The 27,604-nt window shown below is 48.8% G+C and overlaps 3 protein-coding genes across 5 annotated transcripts in view; all 3 read left to right on the top strand.

The window, feature by feature from the left end:
* The window catches only part of LOC106864898 (paxillin), a 46,553-nt gene extending 25,995 nt beyond the window's left edge, over positions 1-20,558 (top strand). For 2 of the 3 annotated variants that reach the window (XM_088175918.1, XM_088175919.1), the window contains exons 2-12: positions 2,457-2,683; positions 3,160-3,275; positions 5,140-5,279; positions 5,661-5,862; positions 6,319-6,454; positions 14,184-14,264; positions 16,392-16,562; positions 16,907-17,080; positions 17,639-17,720; positions 18,070-18,218; positions 20,185-20,558. In XM_088175918.1, the coding sequence (XP_088032044.1) occupies positions 2,457-2,683; positions 3,160-3,275; positions 5,140-5,279; positions 5,661-5,862; positions 6,319-6,454; positions 14,184-14,264; positions 16,392-16,562; positions 16,907-17,080; positions 17,639-17,720; positions 18,070-18,218; positions 20,185-20,451 (1,745 nt within the window). In that variant the 3' untranslated portion in view covers positions 20,452-20,558. The remainder of the gene's footprint in view (positions 1-2,456; positions 2,684-3,159; positions 3,276-5,139; positions 5,280-5,660; positions 5,863-6,318; positions 6,455-14,183; positions 14,265-16,391; positions 16,563-16,906; positions 17,081-17,638; positions 17,721-18,069; positions 18,219-20,184) is intronic. The other variant, XM_088175920.1, reaches the window with a different exon arrangement.
* Positions 6,462-12,528, top strand: LOC148221654 (uncharacterized). The gene has a single exon (XM_088175921.1). The coding sequence runs from the start codon at positions 10,473-10,475 to the stop codon at positions 11,589-11,591; it is 1,119 nt and encodes a 372-aa protein (XP_088032047.1). The 5' UTR covers positions 6,462-10,472; the 3' UTR covers positions 11,592-12,528.
* A 3,559-nt stretch (positions 20,559-24,117) lies between the features above and the next one.
* Positions 24,118-27,377, top strand: RPLP0 (ribosomal protein lateral stalk subunit P0). The gene is made up of 7 exons (XM_014894617.2): positions 24,118-24,213; positions 24,595-24,770; positions 24,869-24,956; positions 25,219-25,365; positions 25,804-25,989; positions 26,653-26,793; positions 27,147-27,377. Exons 1-7 carry the CDS (start codon positions 24,160-24,162, stop codon positions 27,309-27,311), a joined length of 957 nt encoding a protein of 318 aa, XP_014750103.1. The 5' UTR covers positions 24,118-24,159; the 3' UTR covers positions 27,312-27,377.
* Positions 27,378-27,604: the final 227 nt, after the last annotated feature.

Genomic DNA, 27,604 nt, shown 5'->3' with positions numbered 1-27,604 from the left:
CAGCTGTAAAGTTGGAGTTTAGTTTGAGTAACCGAGTGACTCCTCTCCTCCTTTTCTCCTCCCTCAGCTTTCCGTTCCTCGGCTCTGCCTTGTTTGCTCAAGTCAGGAAGGGGGAGGGTATGGGAGAGGTTAATCATTAATCTTAACTCCTTCACAGCCGTGAGGCTCAGTGCTCCTGGTATTTCCAGACGTCCCTTCTTCCGCAGGTCTGTAAAAGTAAAGCGGAGCGTGTAGCCGAGCTCAGTCTGTGTCATCGGCAAAAGGCCGTGGGTGTCTGTCCCATGGATCATCAGCACAGAGAGGAGCCGAGCAGGGCAGTTTCTGTGAGGACATGGTTACAGCTGCTGATCCTGTACTGAGGGCTGGAGGTGGAGGGTGGAAAAATGGTTTTCATCCCCTCTGCAGGGCCGTAGGAGCCCAACACCCTCACGGGATTTTCACTTCCTGGTGGAGTTTGATTTGCCTTTGTCATTGGAGGGGATAAGCAAAAACCACTCCTTCTCGGCAAGCCCTTCTCTGGGAGGTTGTGTGCGTGAAACCTCCAGTCATAGGACCTGCCTGACTGTAGGAATTGCGCTTCATCGGCAGTTCCCTGGAGGTATGTGCCTTTCACTCTGTGAAAACCACCAGCTGTTCTTTTGCCTGAAAAGAAGATTCAGTTAATTTTTCCCCAGCTGCAGAATACTTGTTTCCCTTCAGAGAATCTGCTTCTGGGATATTTTGCTCTCTTTAGGAAGATAAATCCTGTGACTTTAATGGTTTGGAGCATCTTTTTAACTAAATGAAAGATATATAGAAATAATTAAGCACACTATATAATTTGGTAATGGCTGTATTCTGCTCTCTGAGTGCAGGACTGCTTATTTTTTCTTTTGTGATGCTTTGGTTGTTTGAAAAGAGTAAATATAAAAGTGGCACCTTCCTCATCTTGTAATGCAATAATACTGTCCTCTCCTAATATATTTTCTTGAAGGCTTGCTAAGTGCATTGGAGTGTGCATTGCATGTGGAGTGCTGTGCTCAGGAAGTGGCTTAGGGTTGGCAGGTGCTGGCCGGGGAGCTGTGGGCAGCCATTAGTGCGAGCAGTTGCTCGCTTGCTATTCTGGTGCCACCAGACAGCTCCAGCTCCTTGTGACCCGGTGGGGGACACTGCAGGGTGGCCACGCTCAGGCTGAGCCCCTGTGCCCCAAAGCTGAGTGTCAAGTTCCTGCAGTGAGTGGGAGAAGGGGCCTGCTGTCCTCAAACAGTGCAGGGAGAAGGGAGATCCAGGGGTGTTCACAGTGTCCCCTCCTAATTCTGCTGAAGGTGAATTTCTGTTTTCTGGCTGAATTCCACATCTCCAGAGGGACCTACCAGGTCCTGGCACTGTTACATGCAGAGCACCGATGTCTCCAGTGAGCTGACTCCTGTCTGACAGCCTTGCAGAGGTGTGCACTGGTGCTGCTGCCCCAGTGGAAAGCGGGGCACGTGGCCAGGGAGGCTTTCTTTGGAAAGTGGGCACAGCACGGACCTGCAGGCGCTTGCTGGAGTTCCCCCCGCGGCGACTGCAGTGGGCTCTGCAGGGTGGGCACACGGGCTGGGAGGTCCAGCAGGTCAGGATTTGCCTTTGAGTCGCCCCAGAGGAGTGCAGGGTTGGCAATGGCCAGAGGATACATTTGCAGGGAGAAATCCAGAAAGCTGGGAATGCCTTTTTATGCCTAATCTCTGATGGGACTGTAAGATTTTTGAGAAGTGCGAACTGAGTGATGTGGGTCCTCTGCCTGCCATGAGTGACAGTGTTTCTTAGCTGGTGGAAGTTTTCCTTCTCTTGAGGAATTTGTGAGCAGTCTCCACCCATCTAGTTAAGAATTGTTTCCAGAAGAAATGGCGTTTACCTGGCAGCCGGTGGAAACTTGTTAACTGTTTGTATGATGTACTGAGAGGGATATTTGTTAGAGCTGAAATACATCCTCCTGCTGCACTGATGGACTGATCTGAACGTTTTATACTTCTTCAACTACCTTGGACTCTGGAGAAAACACCTCCTGTTTCCTGCAGAAAGCAGTGCCTGCGGCCACAGTAAATGACTCTGTGATGATGTGGGGCATGTAATTAGTCTGTGTCAATATCCTGTCGGAGTAGATCTCTGGACAGGCTTGCCTAGGTTGCACTTCTTCAGGGTGCAGTGAGACTATGGGTTCCTGCTGTTGGGTATTTTTCCAGTTAAGGCGAAAATCTGAGACTGACACAGCTTTTCTGGCTGCTTTGTTACATCTTGGTGTTTTCTTTGTAGTAGAAGGTTGATTAACTCGTTCATTCCTGAGCAGCAGTAATGTTTTTCAGGGTATTTGGTAGATTACCCTAGATGAAAATTCCTCCCAAAAAACTTTTGATACAGATACATTGAATGAGAAGAAAAAGACAAAGCTGTAGTCCGGACTTTTACCATTTTTGGGGGGTTTTTCTGCTTTCCTGCAGACGCCTTACTGGCAGACCTGGAATCCACCACCTCGCATATCTCCAAACGACCAGTATTTCTCACGGAGGAAACTCCTTACTCCTACCCAACTGGAAACCACACGTACCAGGAGATTGCTGTGCCACCCCCGGTGCCCCCGCCACCGTCCAACGAGGCCCTGAATGGCACCGTGATCGACCCCATTGACCAGTGGCAACCCAGCACACCCAGATACGGCCACCAGCAGGTGAGTGGATGGCTGCTTGTTTTGTGGGTGCAGGACCTCTCAGGAAAGGAGGAGGGAATAGGAAGAAGCGAGAATGAATTTGGCTATGAACAGAGCAGGGAAATGGGGGGGAGGCGGGAGTTTTTATTAGAACTAACTGATTGGAACAAATGGCAGAAAAGAATTTGAAAGCCATCGTCATTGTGCTGACAAAATGGTGGTCTGATGAGATTAGTGTTAGTCATCTGTCTTGAGCCTGTGGAAGGCAGACTGGGGGTTTCCAGCACAAAGCTGTGACTCACAAGCAGGCCTGAACTAAGGGGAAAACTGTTGTTCCTGGTGTAGCTCACCTGATAGGGACTGGCTTGACTAAAGAGCAAATCGGTTTTTTGTACTGCTGGGCTTTGTTTTGCCCTGTCACTACATGGGTTTGCAATGTGGTAATGTACTTATTTATTTTGTATTCTCTGTTTCCAATGCAAATCTTGTTTCCACAGCCTCAGTCCCAGTCTCCTATATACAGCTCTAGTGCCAAAAGCTCCAGTGCCTCCGTTCCTAGAGACGGGCTCAGCTCTCCTACTCCCCGTGCCAGTGAAGAGGAACACGTCTACAGGTATCCTGTCCCTTTCAAGAGATAAACCTGACTCACAACTTGAGCCTGCTTTCTATAAGTGGAAACAAACACTGCTCCCCATGTGTGTTACATTGCTTTGTGTCAGTTTTGATTGCCTCTTTTCTAACATACCAGTGTAACTTTCATACTCACTTCAAACTTTGACCTGGCCCTTCGGCTTGCTCAGCTGCAGGAGGTTAAGGATCAGACACAGCAGGATCTGGATTGTGTTGTGAAGGATATGATTCAGACACAAGTGACAAATCCACCCTCCTGTTAAACAGTACAAAAGTTCTTCAGGAGCTGGATGGCCTTTGGGTTATTTTTCCCTGGAAACTCAGTACTTGTGGCCTGGAGGGATGTGCAGAGGCTTAAGTTTTCATGTGAATTCAGACTTCTTAAAACATCTTGGTGGGTGATTGATAGATAACAAGTTTACACTTGCAAAGGCAGCTGCTCTCGCTCTGAGAGGTTGGAGGAGTAGCCTGCACAGTAGGACAGACCTTTCTGTTGACATAGGGATGAGTGATGCACAGGCTGTCAGAAATTCATCCTAGGCACCTTTTTACACTTTAGAGACTGGTGTTTCTTTGGAGTCCTAATCTAACCGTGCCAGCTCTTTCTGCTGAGCAGGAAGTTGTTTCCAACCAGAGCTAATTCTGGGTAGAGCTCAGCTCCTCTCTGGGCAGCCTAGCCAGAGGTGGCCCAGTGGATACAGTAATTGCAGTTTTTTCAGATGACTGCATGCAATTAGTATGAAATGAAGGTAATTAGAGCCATAAGTCCTCTTGAACAAGGGTCTGACATGGCTTAGTTCTGGTGTGAATTGTGGCTGGTGTGTTGGTTCGGTGTGAGTCTGTTCTCCTCAGATTGCAATTGTGGATTTTGTTTTTCAACCTGAAGAGAAAGATAACTTCCCTTATGGAATTCATAATTGTTACTGGTGTTACTGGTGTCAGAGTCCTTAGCCTGCTAGATACTAACTTTTTGAACATAACGCGGTCCTGTGCACAAGGCAGAAGTTGCCAATTTGGATTTGGAAAATATCTTTTTGATAAAATAAGAACCTCTAGAGCATTAAAAGTTATTTCTTCATTTGTAAAACCAGGAGAAAAAAATGTTACTGCCAGTGACAATGGAAAGACTGTTACTACAGTGTAACTGATATAAAAATCATTGCATTGATATGAAGTTCTGCTTTGGAACAGTTTGCAATTCTGTGTGGTGAATGATATCACCCATATAAGACTGACAGTAATTACAGCCAGTGCTTTATACATGCATGTGTATTTAACACAGTAGAAAATAGTATCAAGTTACTTTCTTACAAATTGATTAGAGGTCCCCAAATTAAAGGTGTGAGGACCTGGAGAGACCTTGAGTGTTGCAAGAGGTTATGACGTATCCTACTGCTTCTCATGTTTCTCTACTAACCCGAGGTTTGTGCTTTGCCTCTCTCTCCGGTCTGTGCTAGCCCTGCATTCCCTTGCTCAGGGAGGAGCATGGTGCTGCTTGGTGTTGTGTCAGCAGAAACAAGTCATTTTCCCATATGTGAGCTAATGGTTTTGCTGCTGTTCTGTGCATTTTGGATCTACAGACAGTTAACTCTTTCCTACAGGGCTGGGCAGCACATAGTCCTAAAATCAGAGGCCCTGTCCATCAATGCTATTTTTGTAATTTATAAGAATAGCAGTGGCTGTGTTTAGTCGTGTCACAAAGCACGTGTCTTCTTTACCTCCAGAGCTAAAAGCATCACCCTGAAAAGACCACAGCACATGTGTAAATTTTGGGAACCTAATGAGTTTCCCTCCATTCTTCTGCTGTATCTCGATGCAGAACTTTCACATTTCTCTTTTATCTTCAGTTTCCCAAACAAGCAGAAGTCTGCAGAACCATCTCCCACAATGACCAGCTCCTCTCTGGGCAGCAACCTCTCCGAACTGGACAGACTCCTTCTGGAACTGAATGCTGTCCAACATACTCCTGCCAGTGGCTTCACAGCAGGTAAGGAATAGGAAGATATTTGGAATGAGTGGAAAATTTTATTCTCAGAATAGTAGCTTGCTTTTTCTTTCCAACATCCGTAGTGAGGGAGACCCCTCCAGCCCTTAATCAAAGATTCATTTAGTAGAGGTGGGATCTCTTGAGGCCTGAGCTGCAGCACCCTGCTCAAAGCAAGGCCAACTTCAAAACTGTCTCTTACTAAAGTTTCAAAGTTAGTTTAGGTTGCTCAGGGCCTTGCACTGTTCAGTTTTTCATATCCTCAAGATGGATGTTCCACAAGATGTCTGGACAATGTTTTGTACTTACCTGCAATTAGTGTGTGTGTGTGTGTGTGTGTGTAACGGGGCTCTGAATTGTTCTTTTCTGCTCCCCTTTCTTCAGACGAGGCTGGCAGGAGCCCATCACTGCCCAATGTGGCTGGCCCTCACTATGTTGTCCCAGAGAACAGCAGCTCAGGGGGAGGGAAGGCTGCACCCCCGACCAAAGAAAAGCCAAAGCGAAATGGTGCCCGTGGGATCGAAGATGTGCGTCCCAGTGTGGAGAGCCTGCTGGATGAGCTGGAGAGCTCCGTGCCAAGCCCAGTGTGAGTAATGGTTTGGTGGTTGCAGGCTTGGGTGGGGTGGGATGGGCTCCTGGGGGAATGGTGACTGTAGTGTAGGGGCAGCTGCTGCAGGAGAGTGACGGATGGAAGATGGGCTTTGTCTAAAGGGTCAGAAGTCAGGCGGGTGCATGAAGATGCTGGTGCTTTTTAATCTACTTCTGGATGGAAAAATGCATACATAAGTCATCCACAAGAGGTGGACTGTTCAAGCTCAGATTTACAGCTGACCACAAATATTCCTGTCTGACAAAATGATTGTTCAGGCATCATCTGTTTCTCAGCGGATGGGATGTGTGTGCACATGTGAGGCAGGGTCTGCACATGCTGGGGGAACTGGGCCAGTTTACTTGTGGGAACAATGGGACTTCCAGTCTAGGAAACTCCCAGGTTTAAACACACTCTTTTTAAAATTGTATTTTATTTTTTCCCCCTGGCCAGGCCTGCAATCACTGTGAGCCAGGGTGAGGTGAGCAGCCCTCAGCGTGTCACCGCCAGTCAGCAGCAGACCCGAATTTCTGCTTCTTCAGCTACACGAGAATTGGATGAGCTGATGGCATCTCTCTCTGACTTTAAGGTACTCTGTCATGACAACTCAATGCTTCATCTTGTCCCTACCCAGTCTCTCTTGCTTGTTAACCACATTTGCTGACCTTGGTTGGTCTCCAGAATGCCTCCTTTGCCTCTCACATTTGCTCTGATAAACTTCCTGTGGTGTATTTGTGCTTTCTGAGTGGTGCTGTAGGTGTCCTTGACTGCTGTAAATTCTCATCAGTGGCAGGATAAGGCAGTTCTAGGATCTGTTTTTCCTTCAGTTCTGCAGTTTGTCTGTTTGCCATAGATAATGAGCTTTGTTACTGCTCAGTACAGAGTGAATTATTTTGCTGTGCTACAACTTAATGAGAAGGAGAGAGGCATGAGACACCACTGCTTACTGACAGAGACCAGGCCCTTCTGTTCTGTGGGATGACTCTCCTCTCTGGAGTGTTTTTTTACCTTGATCTGCTTTCCCTGAGGAGAGTGGATATTCCAGGCATGTGGTGTGAGCTCTGAAGCGTTTACATCAGAGAGAAGGAGATTTTGAAGTTTTTATCTTAAAACAAAATCTCTTATTCACCTCAAAATGGGATTTAAGCTTGAGCTTCTTGTGGGGGCAGAGGATAGCAAATACTATTCAGAGTCAGCATATGTACTCATGGGTATGTTACAATTCCTAGATGATGAACTGTGGAGGTTCTTTTCATGAGATTTCATTTACCAATAGTCATAGCAAAATGAAAAATATTTTCTCACCTTCTACTTTCAGCTGCTTTGCTTGTAGTCTTACTGAACTATTGACTTGGATTTGTTCTGAGAGTGGAGAAAGCAATATACTGGATAACCTCTTTTTTAGGTTTGCCTTTTTTACATACATGTTTGCTTTCTAATCCTGAATGAGTTCCTAACTCTCTGTTTTATCCCTGTATGGAAGATTCTGCTGGATGCTTAAGATTTCTTGTTTGTGCTGAACTCCATTCCCTTCTAGCTGATGTTAGGTGGGGCACCCAGAGCTGAGCGATGACTTGTGAGGAGAGGTGCAGAACATGCAGTGACAGCTTTACTGTTTGCTGTTCTTTCTGTACCTGGTGGGTCCCACGGAGATCAGTACAATACCCAGAGTTGTGCCAAGTGTGTGAGTTCAGAACCCAGCACTGAGCATACGTGTTCTGAGAAGTATCACTTACCTTGTGCTTGCTGGAATGGAATTCAGTCTGCCATTCCTGGCACGTGCATGTACAACGGTGAGAATCTGGGAGTTTCCTCAGTGTTTTCTCTAGACTTAGTATAGTGTGTGTTTAGTCAGTTGCAGCTATTGACACCTTAGTGTTGCCTTTTTTCTCCTTCTGAGGTGCTAGGGTGTGGTACAGGATAGCCACAAGCTCTGTTCAGCCTGGTTGAAACACTGCAGTGTTGTGAAGCTGGAGAGAGCTCCCACTTGTGCTTCTGGCATTCCCTGCCCTGCTCCTTCCATATTCTGTGGGAGCTGAGCACTGGCCTTGCATCCCTGCTGCTTTTATCGGGAAACAAGCTCAGGGTGTGGTCCACCCTTTGCTCCCAGGTGAGCTCTTGGCAACTGAGAATGACCTTGCCCGGCACAGGTTTCTTTGGCAAGATATGGGGAGAGAACATTTTAAAGTATGGCTGTTCCAGTACTTTGCACTCCCGAGAAGAAGCTTTGGAATCTCCAGTAAAACCTTCATGACAGAGATATGCTGCTGTGACTAATACACCACCTGCTTTCCTGGCTTAGTTTTCAGTGGACCTGAGAGACCAAATTGAAATGCAGCACGATTTTAAGATTTGGGCTTTATTAAGCACAGCATTGGTATTTTTGTGAGTCATTGAGCTCATCTGTCCCTAAATGTTCTTCCTGGAGCACGAAGAACATGGCTTCTGTGATCATTTCCCTTTTGTTAATGATATCATTGAGTGTTTTTAAGTTACTTTCCCTTTTTCCTGTTCTCCAGGTTGCTTCATTTTCCCTTCAGTCTTTTTTGTTTGGTTTTGCCTCTTCTGTTTGTGCCAGCTGAGGGTGTTAACTTGGCTGTAAAAATGTATTCCAGTCTGTACCAGTGTCAGAATATAAGGGAGACAAGGGGAGTCCTTGCAAAGGTGGAATATGAAAGGCTGCTGTTTGAATATCAGACCTGTGTATGACTGCAGGAAATAGGATAAAAAACTCAAATATGATACATATTTAGCTGGAGTTGGTAGAATTTGCAATGGATGGGAATGGCAGGAGTGGAGGACACTGGTGCTTGATTTGCCTTGTACCCCGGAGTAAAAGGTGATGATACATTACCCTTTTATTGTATTTTGCTCACCCTAATTTGTTGCCCCCTCTTTTTGCTTACAGAATCCATTTGATTTTGGTTATCTGGTTCATCGGTCATCAGGCACTGAGATTGCTTAATGCACTTGTTTTTTTACCTTCTGCCATTTCTGTGTAATGTGATGCTTGCTTACTGCATAGATAGATGCTTGTAGGTAACTGTTCTGTTACTGTTAAGTGCTTACCCATTGCTCTTATTTTGGAATTAGTATGGTTTCAGTATGTTGAAAATACTGACGTTTGAGCAAAACGTTACTCTTGCTTTGAAAATGACTGATTTCATTTTAGGAAGTCTGGAAACCAAGTGTGAAGCACAGCATCAAACCAGGTTACTTTTACAGGTGTACTCAGCTTAGGCAAAACACAGGGAGGGGGCACTACTGAGAAATTCCCTCATTTTAATATACTTGCTAGTCATTTTCCTCTCAGCTGTGACTGTGGTCACAGTAGCCTGGCTGTGCTACTCGAGGGGAAGAGCAATCTGTAATGAAATTTGGTCTCTTATTGCTCTTTCCTTTCTGAGAACAGTCTCCTTGTAGCACTACTGGTGTGACTTTGCAAGTGTGTGTGTGTGTGTGTGTGTGCCAGCTGCTGGCCCCTCAGCATGGCAGGAGCTCAGGTCAGCTGAAGGTTAGTATTCTTCCATTTACTGACAGTTTTGTGCGTGTTCTGGTTAATTACCTCGTTTTTTTCATGGTAAGTGTCTCAGAAAGGTAAGTGGAGACTGAGGTAGCATACGTGGGGCTTAGGAAGTTCTGTGCCTCTCCACCTCAGAGCATAGACATCTGTGTTCTTTAGGCTTCTCTGGAAAATATAACTACGAGTCAGAGCAGGTCTTGATAGCCCTTGGATTTGGAAATCCTTTGTGGATACATTTTTAAAACTGAGAAGCACAGTTTTGGTCTTAGGTTGATTTGCTGAGTGAGCTTGACTGCTCTGTCTCCTTTCTAAGAAAGAGGAGTATTAGCACTTTGTTTCCTAGAGTTTAGTCAGGAACCACTGGAAGCAGGGAAAGAAGGACCAATGAACTTTTGTTTTCAAAAGACCTCATAAGTCAAGGAAAACCAAAACCTCTGTATTAGTTACTCTTTTTAGAATGTTTTTTGTATCAAAATTAATACTGATTTTATTACAATGTCAATGTGGAGACTTTGGCCTAAGGGGAAGAGGCTAATCTGCCACCTAAGCAATGCTCACAAAGGCATGGAATGACTGACAGGCTTGTATAGATTCAGTGTGTGTCACTTCCAAGGTGAGATTAGTGATGTGAATAGAACAAAGCCCGTGTCATCTGCTCTTGCTGTGGATGCCCTGAAGCTTTGTTTTCACTGCCATGAACTCAGCCAACTGGAGCATTTTATTAGTGTATCAAGAAGAAAATGTCATGCTTTGTTCTATTCATTGATTGAATTTTTTGCAGCTTTGGAATATAAAATTTACATGTCTGACTGTGAGCAAGTTAAAGTGACCTTTATTCACAGTCAAGACACTCCTGTGTTTGGAGCTGGCTTCCCAGCAGTGGCAGTGGCCATGCCATGCCCCCATCACAGCTGCAGGTACACAGTGAGCTGTCACTGAGGAGGAGGACACAGGAAAAGGATCCCAGTGGCTGTAGAACTCGTGAAGATCTGTGCAATGTCATACTGGTTCTGCTCTTTGGTGTTTCATCAACATGGCTTTTTGATTTGGAAGTCATATAAATATATTCTTATTAAAGCTTCTTATGATGCTTAATTCTGTGCCTTTTTTTCCTTCTCCTTATCTCTGTCATTATCTTTTTCTCTCCTTATTCCTTCTGTCTCTTTTTTTGCAGACTAGTTCCACTATGTCTCTGATTTCTGAATCTTCCCTAGAGCCGGTTCCCAGTTCAGCAAGTGCAGACTCCAGCAACACTCCTCACAGTTTAACAGTGCTGTCCCATTCCAAATACCCTTCTGCAAGTCACAGTGGAGACTTGACAGTGCCAACATTTGTCCCCTCAGCAGACCCCTGCATTGAGGAAGGCAGTGGCACTGCAGCACTGCCTTTGTCAGGGCATCCTACTGCCCCTCCACCTGTGCCCCCACCACGGAGCTCCTCTAGTTATGCTACTCGTGGGGAGCAGGTGGCCTCTGCAAGCTTAGTTCAGCTGAACAGAAAGCCTGACTCTTCCAGAAATACTTCCCAGGCTGTGCCAGCTTCCAGTGTGGAGCTTCTCGGTAGATCTGCTAATGTGGAGGCACGAGGCTTAGGGTATGACATGGCAAAAGAGACTGAGAAGAAGGAGCAGAGAACTGACCCCAAAATCCCAAATGTACCCATTTCAAATACTTTGAAGGGTCAGATACCCAAAGAGCTGCATCAGCAGGGAGCACTCAGGGACAGCTCAACTCTTTCCTCCCAGGGCAGATGTGTGGAAACAGCTTTAGATGAGCTGTGGGCCCTGGAGCTGCCTGCACCTGTGCCAGAGGTGCATGCAAAGAATGGCAATGTTTTGGATTCTGTTAATGAACCTTCTGTTGTTGCCCTGGATCGACGGGATGTCTTCCCAGACACTAAAAACCAGTTGGGCTTTGTAGTGGAGGAGGGACAGGAGCTAAAGGCTGAAGTGCCACATGAAGCCAAGGTACATCACTGTCCTGATCTGGGCAAGAAGAGGCAGGGCAGAGACAGAACTCTCAGGAAGGCAGGTACTGCTAACATGAACAAGGCCAAAGGAGACCAGGAAAATGAGCAGTTCAGAAGCTCTGCAGTCACTCCGGAATCTGCTGAAAACTTTGGGAAGGCTGAATGGGATCTGCCATGTGTCTCCAAACCACCCATTGAGAGGATTTCTGCATCAGGCCAGGCAGGCACTGAGTGAATGTAGGAGTAGGGCGAGTCCTAGCCAGGACTGTTCTGCCAGCACACTAACAGTGTGTGTGTGCAGTGAGTGTGCCCAGGCTCACCCCACTAACAGCACAAGCTCTGAGTGGTGTCACTGACAGCTGCATGTCACGGGGCTTCACAACCCCTGGCTTTATCTTCTGGTCTCTCCTGCATGCAGTCCAGCAGCACAGAACATGGCAGTTTGTAGGGACTTCCTTGTGAAATGGACTTTTATTCCCTAACAGAGGTAAGGCTCTGTGGACTGAGACCTCCAAAAAGCTGAAAGGGCTGTTTCATGCTACTGATTGGGATGGCAGCTCCTCTGCTCTGCTTACCTTTTTAGGTCTCATTAGTGAAGCTGTTAGTGTTCCTTTCTGTGCTGGAAGTACACTTTGTGCACCAGATATCTCTGGCCAAGAGCCTTGTGCCTGTCAAGGGCAAACACAGGGAGGCAGCTCTGTGTCCTTGTGATGCTGAGGTTTCTGTAATGCTCAGTGGAGTGCTCATGCTGCACCTCCTATCTTGGCTTCCCGCTGGTTAATCTTTCCCTTCCTTTTCTAGACAGTTATTTTTGGCTGCTGTGATTATCCTTACGGGGTTTTTCCTTGCACTGAGTCACTGTTCTGGGCTGTGCCAAGAGGAATTTTGGCATTGTGGAATAAATGCCATCACTCTTCCTGCTCACAATTGTCACTAATGTCTTTGAGTTTGTGCTGTTGCATCTTGGGGCTTACTCTGACATTGCTCTTCTCTGCTGATACTATTGCCTTTGTCATTTAGATTAAATCTTTAATCAAGAGGACAAAAGAGACTGCGAATGTGCATCCAATGTCTCGGGACCTCTCTCCAAGGCGTAAACTAGGTCCTGCCATATTCCACAAGACTGAGTCCCAAGATCACTTGATTGAGGAGCTTCAGGACAAACTGGGCATCGATACCCAGGAGCAGGAAGAATGGCAAAGCCAGGATGCCTGGCTTACAGAGGGGGTCATTGTCACTGCCAGACCCCAGGGGGAAGAGCAGAGTGGTGAACAGCAAGTAGAGAAGGTAGAAAGCAGGGTCACATGCACTGGGAAATTCCAGCGTGTCCCTCTGTCCAGACAGCATTGTGTGGAGGTCCAGATTGAGTTTTTGAGCATCCTAAACGACACAAAATGAAGAACTAACTCTTTCTATTCACCCTTGTCTGGCCTGAGAGGGAAAGCAGCATAGGGTCCTAGTTCTGGATACTTAAGAACTGGAGTGGGATCTGAGGGGGCTGCTGATGTTACCTGTTGATGCAGTCTGCTGCTATCACATCTCAAATGTTCATGTGGGGATTATTTTTAAAACCGCACTGGGAAGCCTGACATAGAGGTGTGCTCTATTTTGCCCAGTGCTGTACCTGTGCAGGGCTTTCTGGGGATGACTAAGATGGTGCTCTTCCTTAAGCTACAGTGAACAGCACCTTTTCTAGTTCCCTTCTCTTTCTTGCTGCTTTTTCCCCTTAGATAAACATACTGGTAGCAGCCAGCCTTCCTGTTAAAGGAAGTGCTTGTTGGTTCCTCTTTGGATTTATTCACCTTTCTTCTTCCTCCGTGTCTTTCTAGGTGATTTTTCCTCCAGAATCTCCACTCCTCCCCAGGAGGACAATCTCTGTTCCAGCCTCTTCTCAGCTCCAGCCTTCCAAAGAAGCTGCAAAGATAGTCCCTGCTAATGCTGCTCCTTCTCCTGCCTCTGGCCCTGCACCTCTTCTCTCACTCCCACCTCAGCCTTCCCATGTGTCATCTATCCCAGCTCCTAGTCCAGTCTCTTCCTCTTCCTTCAGCTTGGCTCCCCAGCCTCTTTTCCAGTGGGAAGCTTCTGATAATGATTATCATGAGGTTTCTGTTGTGGGCACCCCTCCTAATGAAGATCCCAAACATTCCTGTTCTCCCCAGACCTGGACCCCTAGCACCAAGGCAGTTGTCTCTGTTGGCTGTCAGACTGAAGATGAAGCTTTCTTCCCAGAAATGCAGGCAGGCTTCTCTGTTCTGGTTTTTGTTTTTAGCACTATTTTCCAGTCTGACCACTGCTTGTAATTTGACAGCTCAATAGATACAGTGTTCAGGTAAAGGCTGGTAGGAACTGCTGGATGGGAGAGAGGAATCATGGACAATATCTAATCCCAGCTGTAGCACTGCACAGTACATGTCTGTGCAATAACTTGCTGAGATATGTGGGTCCTGTGTGTCCTGACAGTCACTTTGTGCAGCAGGGACTCTTATTTCCCTCTCAGATTAAGAAGGTGACTGAAACACAGCCTGCAGCTCTCCCTGCCACAATCTCTGAAGTGGGGGAAGTAAAAGATGGCAGAGCATGCATCCTGGAAGGAGCAACTCAGCAATCCTTCCTGTGTTTGCCCTTTTAGGCAGGTGTCCACTGTAGAAGTAGATTTGGGGGAGGAGATAGATGGTCAAGACCTGAGTTCTGCATCTCCTGCCAGGGAAGGGCTGTAGCTCCAGGGTGGTGGCGAGTCTTAACATGTATGTGCAGTGTTAGTGTACAGGCAGCTGTCAAGCACTGAGCAAGGAAACATCTCTGTATCTTGACCTGTTGTACTTTCCAGGTGACCTCTGCTCCTCCCCTCGTCCGCAGTGCCAGTCTGTTGGCTGCTCCTGCACCCCGGGGCCCCACAGCCCCTGATAAGGCAGGATCCCCTTTCTGTTTCCTCAGCATGGTGTGTGCTCTTCTGGTTGATGAGTGTGCTGGGATCTGCTCCTGGAGCTCCCAGTACTGTTAATGTGGATAATATCCTGTATTGCATGGTTTGCTACTCATAGAGCTCCTTTCTGAACTTGAGTGATGGCAAATCTCATGGGTGAGGGGTGGGAATTTGAAGGGCCTTTGCATGATCAGTTTATGATGATGTGCTGAGTGTCCCCTACAAACAGCATGCATTATGTACAGGAGGTGGAAACAAACCTCTTTCAGATGGGGGCTCATTTGTGAGCTCTCAAGAGGGCTGGATTGGCCGGGCCAGTTAGAAATGGAGGTGTGCACAGGTATTTGTGCCTGCTCTGGGGGTCAGCTGTGACTGGCAGGAGTGTGTGGTCCCTCCAGGTCACTACAAGAGTGAAGTGCTCTGTTGCTATGTGTTGAATTCATCTCATCTCCTTTCTTCCTGGATGGTATTTATCACCTGTGTGTGGCATCTCTGCCTGTCCTGCGTGGCCATAACCCCTGGCCATAGCAAGAGAAGCTGTGATTTTTCCCACACAGTGCAGCCCTTTTCCTCCTGTTGTGCCATGCAGGAAGCCTGGGCTTTGCCCTGGAGCTCTGGACAGGTTTTTTCTCCAAAGATCTGTTTCCCTCTGTGAGAGTATCCTTGCAGCTGTGTGTGTGCTTTGGAGACAGTCACTTTAGCAGTTTTTGGTAGCAAAGGTGTGTTGTGTGGTGAAGGGTTTATTTTAGGCTGAGGACACTGGGCTATAATGGAGCTGCTCTGTGCTGGTGGACTAGGAGATGTTCCAAGTTATGGGAGGAGAGAGGAGGGGAAAAACTGTGTTAGGATCCATTGGGAGTCATGCTGTGTGTGAGGCAAGGCTGGGGAGTGGATGTGTGTTTAAAAGCAGCTAAATTCATGTATGTCATGAGAATGTTTATACAAATGAGCAGAAACCAGGATTTGTCATTGAGTAAACTGGTCAACTGCAAGGACAAGCAGCTGCAGGACAGGGAATAGAGCTCCTCCTCTGGCTGGAAGGGCAGGGTCTGCCAAGGCTTGGAGCACTTCAACATGTCTCTGCTCCTTTGGCTATGCTGGCAGCAGGCTGGTGGGTTGTTCATAGGCATAGATTTTGTCTGGTTTAATTTACTCTCTTAGTAAAAGAAAATGTGCTCTAAACCCTATTTGTTTGTGTGTCCCTAAACCTGACAGTAGCTATGGCAGTGCCAAGTCAGCTAAAATAATCTTTATTTCCTTGCTGGGGTTTGTCTGCAGAGGGGGCCGTGGTAGCCAAGGAGAACATATGCTTTGTTTATAAGTTACCTCAGTAAAACATTTCTCCCCTCCTCTGGGAAGCCTTTCCAAGCCGTATATGCTCTGTGTGAGTATATGGTGGTGTGAGTTTCAGAAACGGCCTCTGAGACAAGTATCCAAATCCCCTTCCCCCCATCGGTGCATTTCCAACTACAATACACGTGGCAGCCCTGTCTGCTGGGGATGCACTGCCCTCTCTGTAGGTAAACAGCAGCCAGCTGGGAGGGCCTTCCTTCCTTCCTGCTTCCAGTAGCTTAGCTCAGTCCTGGGGTGAGAACCACCTGAGAGTGAGAGAGACTTGACACACAGATGTGCAGAAGGTGGTGCAAAGGGAGAAGATTTGCTAGCTGAAAGGGAGGTAAGATGAGGAAGAAAAGAGCATCTCTGTCAGAGAGGAAAGACAACTGAGAGCAAGAGCAAAGGAATGGAGAGAGGTCAAGGAGAAGGGCCCCTCTGGATGGCGTCTGCTTTGTCAGCTGGCCAGGAACTGATGAGGTAAAGGGAGATTTTTGGCAGAGGCTTAGAGAGCACTCTACTGAGTGCCTGAGATGTGCTGGTGACTTCTGCTGTATGTGCAGTGAAAGAAAATCAAATCCACAGTTCTGCTGTTACACATCTTAGTTCTCTGCATGTCCCTGCATGTGTATACTTGATCCTGGCTCTTAGCAGCTTCTTCAGAGAGCATAGCTGACTCCTGTCTGTCTCTGCAGTGGAGTCACTGGCAGCAACAGCAGGCATTTCTCTGATAAGCATGGCAGCATTCACCTTACGGTATCTCTTTCCTCTTACCTGCAGTTCATGGCACAGGGAAAAGCCGGGAGCAGCTCCCCTCCATCCACAGCCTCCAAGCCTGGCAGTCAGCTGGATACCATGCTGGGAAGTCTTCAGTCTGACCTGAATAAACTGGGTGTAGCTACAGTTGCCAAAGGTGTCTGTGGAGCCTGCAAGAAACCGATTGCTGGGCAGGTGAGTTGAAGGTGCTGCCTCGTTGCTGAACCTTGGGCTGCAGCTGGGCGTTAACGGGAGGGCTGTTTCGTGAGGCTGGAGAGACTGGAGATGCTGGAGAAACTGAAGTACTCTATTTATCCACTGGCTAGGTACGCTGTAAGCTCCTCCAGTGACCTCTACCCTGCCCCTGAGGGACTGCCCTCTCCTGAGATGATAGGTAATTCAGTTTTCATGCTACCCCAGTCCAGGGCTCACTTGAGTAGTAGAACTTGTCATTCTTGCTGACCTCCAGCTGGTATCTTGTCATGTGGTCTAGGGCAGGGAGAGATAGAGTTGTTCTCCATAATCTGTCTTCCCAACAGGTAGTTACAGCCATGGGGAAGACCTGGCACCCCGAGCACTTCGTCTGCACCCACTGCCAGGAGGAGATCGGGTCTCGGAACTTCTTTGAGCGGGATGGGCAGCCCTACTGCGAGAAGGACTATCACAACCTCTTCTCTCCTCGCTGCTACTACTGCAATGGGCCCATCCTTGATGTGAGTTCCTTGGGAGAGTCATGGTGCTGGCAAGTTGCTGCAGGCCTAGGTGTTAAAATTCCACTTCACCCATGTATCCTGGGTGGAAGATTTTGTTCAGGGATTTCTGTATTTGTTTTGTCCTTCCTTTGAAAAGAGAAACAACTTGGCACAGTCAAATTCTTACACTAGTGAATGGAGTTGGTCCCTCTTACCTTTGCTGAAGTTCCTTCAGAACCCCACATTGCTCCATCATTCTGGTAATGATTCCAGCTTTTGTTATTGGTAGCCTGTGGTAACAGGCACCAGTGCCGGTCCTGAGGACTGGATGGGGCCCTGTGTAAGGGAGGAAGCAGTGCCTAAGATCCTTTTAGGGTAAAAAAAGTGTGCAGTGGGAAAGTCTGAACAAGCCAGAGGCAGGGTGAATTGACTCTGCTCTCTAAAGGACAGTCTACTTTAATGCTTGCTCTTGTCAGCACCAACATTCATGTGTTCTCCCCTTTCTTCAGCCCCCCTTACTCACCTCCAAGCTGAAGCCATCATTTACATGACCTGCACTTTGTATTTTCTTCTGAACAGAAAGTGGTGACGGCTTTGGACAGGACATGGCACCCTGAACACTTCTTCTGTGCTCAGTGTGGAGCTTTCTTTGGACCTGAAGGTATTGCTGGCTTATGCAAGGGGAAAGCAGTCTCCCCCCTGAACTGCAGATGAGGGAGTGAGGCAGAGCTGCTGCTGGGGTACAGCCTGAGGAATCACGGGGGAACTGCTGGAGTTCAAGGGAGCTGTTTATGGGGGAAGGATGATGCCAGTAATCGTGGCTTCTCCCTGGGGAAGAAGAACATGCCTTTGCTGGGATGGGAAGGGAACAGAACAAGGAACAGCTCTAGCTGCTGTGTGTGTTAGCAGGGGGAAGGATGATCCTACCCACACGGGTTACCCTGCACAGGTTGTGTGGCCACAGGTGAAGATGGGGAGCTGATCCCTTTGCCTCTCCTCTCCTTTGGCAGGATTTCACGAGAAGGATGGCAAAGCCTATTGCCGCAAGGACTACTTTGATATGTTTGCTCCCAAGTGTGGAGGCTGTGCCCGGGCTATCCTGGAAAACTACATCTCTGCCTTGAACACCCTGTGGCACCCCGAGTGCTTTGTCTGTCGGGTAAGAAACCCAAGGTCCTTTGCTGCTGCTGTATGACCCCTCTTGTTTCCACTCTGAGGCATCTGGTCCCACATCAGGGAAAGGTGTCTGTGGGGTAGTGAAGGGCAGCCAGCCCCACAACATAAAAACATGCCAGCAACCAAACACCTTCTTGTTCTCCGTCTGTATATAGTAAACTTCTGAGTTGCTTTGCTCTTCCTGTTCCCAGCTGCAATTATGGGCTTCTGCAGCAGCTCACAGATAAAGAGAGATATTTTCTGTGACCTTTAAGTAATTATAAGCTAAGCTTCTCTCTGAGCATTTGCCTCAGCAATCAGATTTTGAAGCTCTTCCTCCCATGCCCCATCTGACAATGTAAACTAATGAAAGTGACCTTGTTCAGACAAACATGCAAGTCAGTGAAATAGTGGCAGGCTCCATACGACAGGCATAATAAACAGGAATACTGCAGATTAAATGCTTGGCACTCTTTCAGAGAGTATTGCAAATATTAACTCTTACCGTCCCCAAGAGATCAGCCAAATCAGCCACTGTTTCCTAGAGTGGGAGAGAAGGCAGAAATCAGATCAAGCAGCCAGAACCACAAGCTGCTGATTCCTGTTGTAATGCTCAGGGCAGATGGTCACCAGCCTGTTGGGACTGTCTGTGGCTCCTGCAGTGGTGTGCAGAGTGAGGCAGAACTGTGCCTGAGTGGGGCTGGGGGGGCTGTGCCTTCCCGTGCAGAGATTGAGACTTTATCAAGCAGTTCTGTTTTCCTTTCCCCCTGCTGTGGCCTGAATTAGTGAGGCCAGCACGGATTTCTTCCAGGCCACAAGATGTGATTCTCTTCCTGTTTCTGCAAAAGCAGAGCAAACTTTTCAACTGTCCTGCTGACTGAGGGAAGAGACTGTTTACTGAAGTAACTGTCTGCATTGGTAAAGTCTTGGACTCGCTGCAGGCAAACTGCATTCTCCTGGTATTGCAATTGTTCAGCTGTCTATGGCTCTGCATGCTGTTTGCTGGACTCTTGTCCACATGCAGGGAGCCAGCCGTGTGTGATACTCAGTGTCCTCCCTGGGCAAGAGGACAGCAAAAGCAGGATTCAGGAAACTGGCTCCTCTGGGTCTTGCTGCTGATGTATTTGGTAAATCTGGCAGTGTCCTCAACTCTTTCCCTTACTCTGCTGCCTCAGTTTCTGACTTTTACAAGGAGAGGAGTGTCCCCAGTCTGGTGGCATGGATGGTCAGTGCTTCTGTTGCAAGTTCTGCAGTGAAGTGTCCTCAGCTGCCTGGCACTGAGGGGGAGGGAGCAGCTCTGGACACTTATTGGCACATAGCTGGTGTGAACTCTTCCCCTTATCTTTTCAGCATCATTAGCACTATAGAACAGTTTCTCCCAGCAGTGACCTATGTATCTAGTGGAAATGTTTCAGGCTGGACAATCCTTTGCAGAGTGTACCTGCCTAATGCCAGCCATTCTGGATAGGTCACTCATAAAGATTAATTGTGCCTGATTTTCTCAGCTGGAACCAGTCCCATACTCATAAGGATTCTGCTGCATTAAAGTCTTTGTTGGTCCTTTATTCTGCTTGCCCTTGTGAGGAAGCTAGAGTGAGAAAAAAAAAACAAAACAGGGAAAGGTGCTGCAGTGTTTCCCATCTCAGGGTAGGAATGTTCTGTTTTTTTCCTGGCTGGACACATTCGATAGCTCATCCATAGTATTTTCGTTGTAGAAGTGAAGCCAGCTGAGAAAAGGAGCTGGTTAATTCCCATGCTTGTGTCTGTATCTGTCCATTTCTCAGTCTTTTTTTGGAAACTTGTGATGGACAGAGTTTGGCTCTGGATAACAGGACAGTCCTGAAAGGCAGCAGTTGCCTACCCATAGCACAGCTGGGCTGTGCCATAGAACAGAAATGCTTGTAGTGCTGCCCCTCTCCACCACCCCAGCTTCTCATACAACCTCTATCCTTTGCTTTGTCCTGCTGCAGGAATGTTTCACGCCGTTTGTCAACGGCAGCTTCTTCGAGCACGACGGGCAGCCCTACTGCGAGGTGCATTACCACGAGCGCCGCGGCTCGCTCTGCTCCGGCTGCCAGAAGCCCATCACAGGACGCTGCATCACTGCTATGGGCAAGAAATTCCACCCAGAACACTTTGTCTGTGCCTTCTGTCTCAAGCAGCTCAACAAAGGAACCTTCAAAGAGCAGAACGACAAGCCCTACTGCCAGAACTGCTTCCTCAAGCTCTTCTGTTAGAGGCACCATAGATGGTCGCTAAAGCATCTTTCTGCCACCCCCTTGGCAGTTCTGTCTCTCTGAACATTACTGTGATTTAGGAACCTTACCAGGCAGGGGAGGAGGGGGGTGGGGGGTGGGAAATGCTGCTATGGAGAGGCAGTAGATCCAGAGATGAGATGGACCATTAAACTGGAAACGCCCTTGCTGTGTCTCAGAAGAGAGAGGCTGAGATCCCTCATTAGGTGTGTGTGTCTGTGTGTGTGACTGACAGCTGAGCTTAGCTCGAGGGCTCTAACAGGGAGATTTTCCCAGCCCCCTCCTGGCAGCAGGAGGCTTTGCCAGTACATTTCAGCCTGTGTCAGCTCTCTGAGCAAATGGTGACACTTGCAGACAACACAACCCTCTGCTTTGACACCTCGTTCTCAGGCTCTTGCCTGCACGTGTGCAGGGTGAGGGACAGCACAGAGAGGCCGCCTTGTGATCTCAGTGCCACCTTGGCTCTGCTCACAGTTACACGGTGTGTGTGATTTGCTGAGACTAGAACATCAGCACAGGAAGCCAAGACCCTGCAAGGGTCTCTCCAGTTCCATTACACTGTAAGGAGATAATACCACTTACTCTTTTTCTAATTAAGAGGAATCAAGATATTACTGTGTGGGGTGTTTTTCTTCTTTTCCCTAGTTTGTTACACCCTTTCTCAATGCCTTTTCTCAGCACACTGGAGCAGGAGGTGGGGTAAGCCCCAACCATCCCTCAGCACTGTTGTGTTCTCCTGTGGGGACATGCTGTGCCAGGCAGCTCCATAGGCACCAGGCCAGCTCAGGGACTCTGCTCCCCTCACCTGCTGCTCCTGGGAGAGAGGAAGAGGCACCACCCCTTCTTTAAACGCAGGTGCAGAGAGGTTAGAGCAGCCTTTTTCATCCATCCCTGTCATGAGCGAATGTGACGTGCATGTGTTTATCTGGCCTCAAACTCTCTCATCTGTCAGGGCCTAAATCTGTCACAAGCGTGGGGAGAAGGAAGGGTTTAAGAAGCCAGGAAAAAAAAAAATCCTAAATTTATATCCTTTCTTCTTCCAGTTTGCTAATGAGACCTATCAGCCCCTTGGTGTTTCCCTTTTCTGTGCTCTTGTTAAAAATGTTCTACTGAGAGATGCTACAGCAATAACCTTTTATATTGACTGTTACTGGTATAACAAGTCCTGGGGGTCAGGTGTGCGTGACACACTTCGAATTTTACTATCAAAATGAATACTGTATCCTGTCTTTGATAAGAACTGTAGATTTCTACACTGATTTTGAATTCATATCTAATTTACTTTTAATCCTCTTATACAGAAATTGGTTTTGAAGTGATTTTAAGAAAGCAACTTTTATATCAAGCTGTGCTGTTCTAGGCAGTGTGCCAGTTGTGCTGGCTTACTGCATCTGTAATCTCAACGCTTTATTAAGCCAAACTAACATTCAATATTTCCTTTTTGTTGCGGGTTGGGAGGGGATGGAATCTATGGGCAAAGGAACGTGACTTGTATTTTTTTTCCCTAGCACAGGCAGGTGAACTGTGAATAGGTTTGTTTTTTTTTTTTCCTTCTCTGAGTCACCTAAAAGTGTAATTTTGGTTTTTATTGTAACCTGTAAACTGCTGTATTTGAATCACCTGCCATTCTCCCAAAGCCCAGCTTCCAGGATGTTAAAAGTGAGTCTTAATATGATGCTGTGGGGGAAGGAGCTCAGATCTTTGCCCTCGTTTTCTCTTCTTCAGCTGCCTGAAACTAAAACAGGGTTAACGGGGGAAGGGGCTCCTTTCTTTCTGTGGAAGAAGGGTCTTGTGACTGAGGAGAAGAAACCAGGAGATAGGCTGTTCCTGACTAGCTGTGCAGCTTTGGGCCAGTCACTAAATCTTACTGTGCCTCAGTTTCCCCTTCTGTAAAATGGGGGCAGTTTAGCCTGGATTTGTGAGGTAATTGTGAGGCCTAGTTCATGTTTGGTAAAGCACTTTTAGGTCTGGCTGGAGGGTGCTATGGAGAGGGAAGTATGGAGCTGAAATTCCCGGTGGCGTTCTGCGGTACCAGCCCAGGGAGCAGTGTTTGGAATTGCTGCTCCAGAGAGCTGCAGCTCTGGCACCATTGGCATCCAGTCGTGTTTTGCAGCTCGGCAGGTGCATTATAGGGGTCCAGGGACAGCTATGTCAGAAACCAGCCCTGAGAGCCATGGGTAACCTGGTAACATGGTCCCATGTAACCTCATCACGGTGCTGCACTGCCCTGCTCAGGTCATTGCCATTGTCCCACTGATTTCCCCGACAAACAAACCTCAGTTTGGAGGTGTGGGTGTGAGGCCAGAGGGAGCTGTGGGAGCACTGGAGCTGTGTCAGCTGGGCTGAGCACAGCTATGGGAAATTTTTGAGGCAAGAGTCCTTATGCATTTGCCTTTTCATCTTGTAAGTCTATTTGACTTGAAATGGATGTTCCAAAGCTGCCTGTGTTTACCTCGCTGGAAAGGTCAACTTCCTTGGTGCCACTGAGGGGACACACAGCTGTTGTGTGGAAGTGCTGGAGAGGAGTGAGATGTTTCTGGCACTGCCACTTTGTGTGACACCTGCAAACCGTGTAATCCTGTGCCTCAGTTTCCCTGTCTGGGGAGTCTTTAACCTACCTCACTGCTAGCTGAGGCTTTGTCAGTGACACTTGTGGCACACCTGGGTGCAGGGTGCTGAGAGGAGGCTCCTCTGGCCTTAGTGCTTAACCGAGATGATGTAACACTCACCTTCTGCCTTCATCTGGTGTCTGGTATGCTGGGATGCCACACTTATGCTACTCTGCCAAATAATGCCTGGTGGCGGCTGCCGCTGCTGTGGGTGTCCAAAATGCCTGTTGGTTCAGTGCAGGTGCAGTTTTAGGGTAACGCAGCCGCTGTTGGGATGTGGGGGGCGTGGGCTCGGGGTGCTCCTGGAGGGTCTGCTCCCTCCCCGGGCCAGGCGCAACCCCTGGGGAAGGCCTTTCACATCACCTCCGGGCTGGGCTGGGGAAGCTCCGCTGGGTCGACAACTATTTGATTCTTTCCTCCCTTGTAAACTTCTAACTCCGCTTTTTTTTTTTTTTCAACATTTAAAATTCTTTCAGTTAAAAGCCAATAAAATTTTTACCATGATAGTCACGCCTGTGTCGTGGTTGTTTCCCGCCCCGGAGCTTGTGAGGGAGCGGAGCCCGGGCGGGCCCCTCAGGGAGGGAGGAGGAGGGAGGGAGGGGCAATGCGCTCCTCCCGCCGCCAGGGGGCGACGCGCTCCCCGCCGCGCGCGCTCCCCCGCGCCCTTCGCGCCTTCCGCTGGCGTCACGCGCTTCCCACAGAGCGGTGAATGATTGACACGGAGGACAGCCAATGGGCTGAGGGACGGCAGCGCCGCGGCGCTCTGCGATTGGTCATCAGCCGCAGTATAAAAGGAGACGGGCCCGCCCTGCGGCCCTTCTTTCCCGGAGCCCTCGTGGAGGTGCGGGCGCAGCGCGGCAGCTCCGGGGCCCGGGCGGAACTGGGGCTGGGCGGCCGCGCTGAGGGGAGCGGACCGGGACCAGGAGTGGGGTTCTGGGCCGCGGCCGGGCTGTGGGGTTGGGAGCGCTGGGTCCCAGGGCGGAGAGAAGGGAAGGGTGGAGACCCACCTGAGCCGCTCTTCTTCCTGGCAGGTCCCAGCTCGTCTTTAAACCCACCGGGCGATCCTTGGAGCACCGCCGAGATGCCCAGGGAAGACAGGGCTACGTGGAAGTCCAACTATTTTATGAAAATCATCGTGAGTGTCGACGCGGGGCCCTCGTGGGGCGCTGCTGGGGCAGGCTCGGGGCAGCGGGAGCCGGGCGGGCCGGGCTCTGGGGGGCTTTTAAGAGAGACACGTGAGTGCTATGGGTGTCTGAACGAGTTCCTGGCACTAGGAAGAGATTTGAGATAGTCCAGATCAGGCATCCTGAGAATTTGCCGTGGCGCTTGCAGACTTGTTCGGGGATGTGACTAGATGGGAAAGATGCAGCCTTTGCCACATCCACCGTCACTTGGAGCCCATAATTTTCAAACTTCTGGCAGACTTTTTTTACGTTTCAACGTGTTGAGGTTTTAATGGTGTTCCGCGCACTGCTCCGAATTTCTTTGTATAGTTACAGTGCTTCTTTCGCTATAGCAACTCCTGGATGATTACCCAAAATGTTTCATTGTGGGAGCAGACAACGTGGGATCCAAGCAGATGCAGCAGATCCGTATGTCCCTGCGTGGAAAAGCTGTTGTGCTGATGGGGAAGAACACAATGATGCGCAAAGCTATTCGTGGTCACCTGGAGAATAACCCTGCACTAGAAAAGTGGGTAATGCTGCCTGAGGGCACTTCTGGGTCCTCTGTCTTGGGGGAGAGGAGGTTGCCTTAAGGAGTAAAACTGAAGGTTGTCGTCTTCCCTTCAGGCTGCTGCCTCACATCCGTGGGAATGTGGGCTTTGTCTTCACTAAGGAGGATCTGACTGAGATCCGGGACATGCTGCTGGCTAACAAGGTAAGGGAGGTCAGCCCTCACTGCATGTTTAGGCTGAGATGGAATGCAAAATAAAACTGAGTCTTCACGGTGGACACCTGCTTAGTAGGAGTCCTTAAGGGTTGTGAATTGGCCCCTGCAGTGTAAGCCAAACTGCTTAAGTTCAGCTGCCTCTCTTGTGTGTGCCTGGGTGCTGTCTGTCCTGGAGGAGCATTCAGGGAGGAGGCGATCCCACAAGATCTGAGGTGAGCATTCTTGCAGCTTCTCATCTCCCCCCTCTCAGGTGCCAGCTGCTGCCCGTGCCGGTGCTATCGCTCCTTGTGATGTGACTGTGCCAGCTCAGAACACGGGCCTTGGACCCGAGAAGACCTCCTTTTTCCAGGCCTTGGGCATCACCACGAAGATTTCCAGAGGGACCATTGAAATTCTGGTCAGTGAGCTGCAGATGTTCCTTGACTTGGAGGCCTTGATTGTGGCAGCTGAGGGAGCTGTGAAGGCCAAAGCTCTCCTTAGTGCTAAGATACCGTATGAGCAATGTGATTATTGCACTTTGGGAACTTTGGGATCTGGAGGAGGGTGTCTGGCTTGGCTTCAGTGTGCAGCATGGGGGGATTGAAGTTTTCCATCATTTCCAGGGGTGGGCTCTGTCAGAGGAAAGTGCAGGTGAGCTACCCATAGGTAATGCAGGAAAGGTGCTGCCTTTCTCCTGGCTGACGTGGACTTGTTTCTCTGCTTGTGGAGCTGAATGTGGAGCATGTTGGTTGTGCTCATTTGCTCCTCCAGTTCCACTGTCTGTGTTCCTGTTCCACTGCTTTGACGTGCTGGACTTTTTTGATGTGTATTCATTCCTTTTCCCTGATCTCCTCAGAGCGATGTGCAGCTTATCAAGACTGGAGACAAAGTGGGTGCCAGCGAAGCCACCCTGCTCAACATGCTGAACATCTCCCCATTCTCCTTTGGGCTGGTGATCCAGCAGGTCTTTGATAATGGCAGCATTTACAACCCTGAAGTGCTAGACATCACCGAGGAGACCTTGCACAAGCGCTTTCTGGAGGTGAGTGCCACAGCCCTGTCCCTCGTGTTCTGCCTCGCTGCTCTGGGAGCCAGCACTACCCCAGAATAAAGGGTCCTGTATTGGTGTTTTCCACGAGGTCCTGCAGAGCTAGGAGCTCTCCCTGCTTCCCTACAGGAACTGTGTCAGGGAGTACCTTCCTGTAGGATTCTTCATCTGAAGCTACTTCAGCAATCACTTAAGGCAAATTAAAATCATGGAATATCCTGAGTTGGAAGGGCCCCACAAGGATCATCAAGTCCAACTCCTGGCCTGCACAGGACACCCCAGCAATCCTACCCTATACCTCAGACATTGTCCAAATGCTTCTCGGGCTCTGGATGCCTTGGGGCCATGACCATTCCATGGGGAGCCTGTTCAGTGCCTGACCACCCTCTGGGGGAAGAACCTTTTCTTATTCCACTTAAAACTCCCCTGACACAGCTTCATGCCTTTCTCTCAGGTCTTGTCACTGGTCACCAGAGAGCAGAGATCAGTGACGTTTAAATCTTGATGTCTTGATTTCACTGGAGCTGTTACCTGTGTGCATTGCATGCTTTCCATTTTGTTGGCAGTGTAAATAGTTGTCATCAGGCCATCCTCTGCTGTGATTTCTAGTCCAGGTTATTTCTCAGACCTCAGAAACACGAGTCTGTCTCTTCACAGGGTGTTCGTAATGTTGCCAGCATCTGTCTGCAAATTGGGTACCCGACCATTGCGTCCGTGCCCCACTCCATCATCAATGGCTACAAGCGTGTCCTGGCCGTGGCTGTGGAGACTGACTACACCTTCCCACTGGCTGAAAAGGTAATGGCTGGCTTTGAGCTCTGCAGAGAGGCATGTTAGAAACACAGCCAGGCACATTCACAGGATGTCCTCTGGACTGGGACACGTCTGTGTGCGGGATATGTCTGAAGGGGCACTTACTTCCAGATGTTGAGTACAAATGGCAAGAGAAAGCTGATTTACCTGGTGTTTCTTCTTTGGTGCTGTTACACTCAGCATAGCTGAAATGTCTTTGGTTCTTCATGTCTGCTAGTGATAAGTGGCCCTGTTCAGATTCTGGCAAACTGCTAGTGCTGCCTTTATCATTGCAAAGGTTCAGCCCTGCAAAATGTGTTGTTCCTTGTGAATTTACATTTTTTTCCCCCACTTTGCAGGTGAAGGCCTTCCTGGCAGACCCCTCAGCTTTTGTGGCAGCCATGCCTGTGGTAGCTGAAGCAGCTGCACCTGCTGCTGCCGCTGCTGCTGCTCCAGCGAAGGAGGCACCGAAGGAGGAGTCGGAGGAGTCTGACGAGGACATGGGATTTGGTCTCTTTGACTAATAGCAGCTACTCTCTGCCTCTGTCAGTTGGCTGATGGGAGAAATAAAAAGCTATTTTACACCTTCATGTGTGCCTGCATCGATGATGTAGTCTCTATATCGGCTGGGGTTTGGGAAAGGTATAAGCCGACGGGCCCTGCTCTGCAGGGCAACGGTTCTCCGGCCGGGGTACGGTAGGGGAGCGGTTGTGCCCCGGTCGCGGATGCTGCAGGGGAACGCTTGTTCTGGGGTCCGCAGCACAGCTCCCCCCGGCCGGGCAGAGCACAGGCCTTGCCCGCAGCAGGTCTGGGCGGT

This window comes from Sturnus vulgaris, chromosome 19 (genome assembly GCF_052056855.1).
Source record: "Sturnus vulgaris isolate bStuVul1 chromosome 19, bStuVul1.hap1, whole genome shotgun sequence".
NCBI lineage: Eukaryota > Metazoa > Chordata > Aves > Passeriformes > Sturnidae > Sturnus > Sturnus vulgaris.
The sequence above is the reverse complement of the archived record's forward strand: the minus strand, read 5'-3'. Positions and strand labels throughout refer to the sequence as shown.

What these genes read in the sequence shown, in the direction of transcription:
- LOC148221654 (XM_088175921.1), top strand. Translation starts at nt 10,473, where the DNA reads ATGATGCTTAATTCTGTGCCTTTTTTTCCTTCTCCTTATCTCTGTCAT.
- RPLP0 (XM_014894617.2), top strand. Translation starts at nt 24,160, where the DNA reads ATGCCCAGGGAAGACAGGGCTACGTGGAAGTCCAACTATTTTATGAAA. An exon ending in AATAACCCTGCACTAGAAAA is followed by an intron (nt 24,771 to 24,868) that starts GTGGGTAATGCT and finishes TCTTCCCTTCAG; the next exon opens with GCTGCTGCCTCACATCCGTG. An exon ending in ACATGCTGCTGGCTAACAAG is followed by an intron (nt 24,957 to 25,218) that starts GTAAGGGAGGTC and finishes CCCCCCTCTCAG; the next exon opens with GTGCCAGCTGCTGCCCGTGC.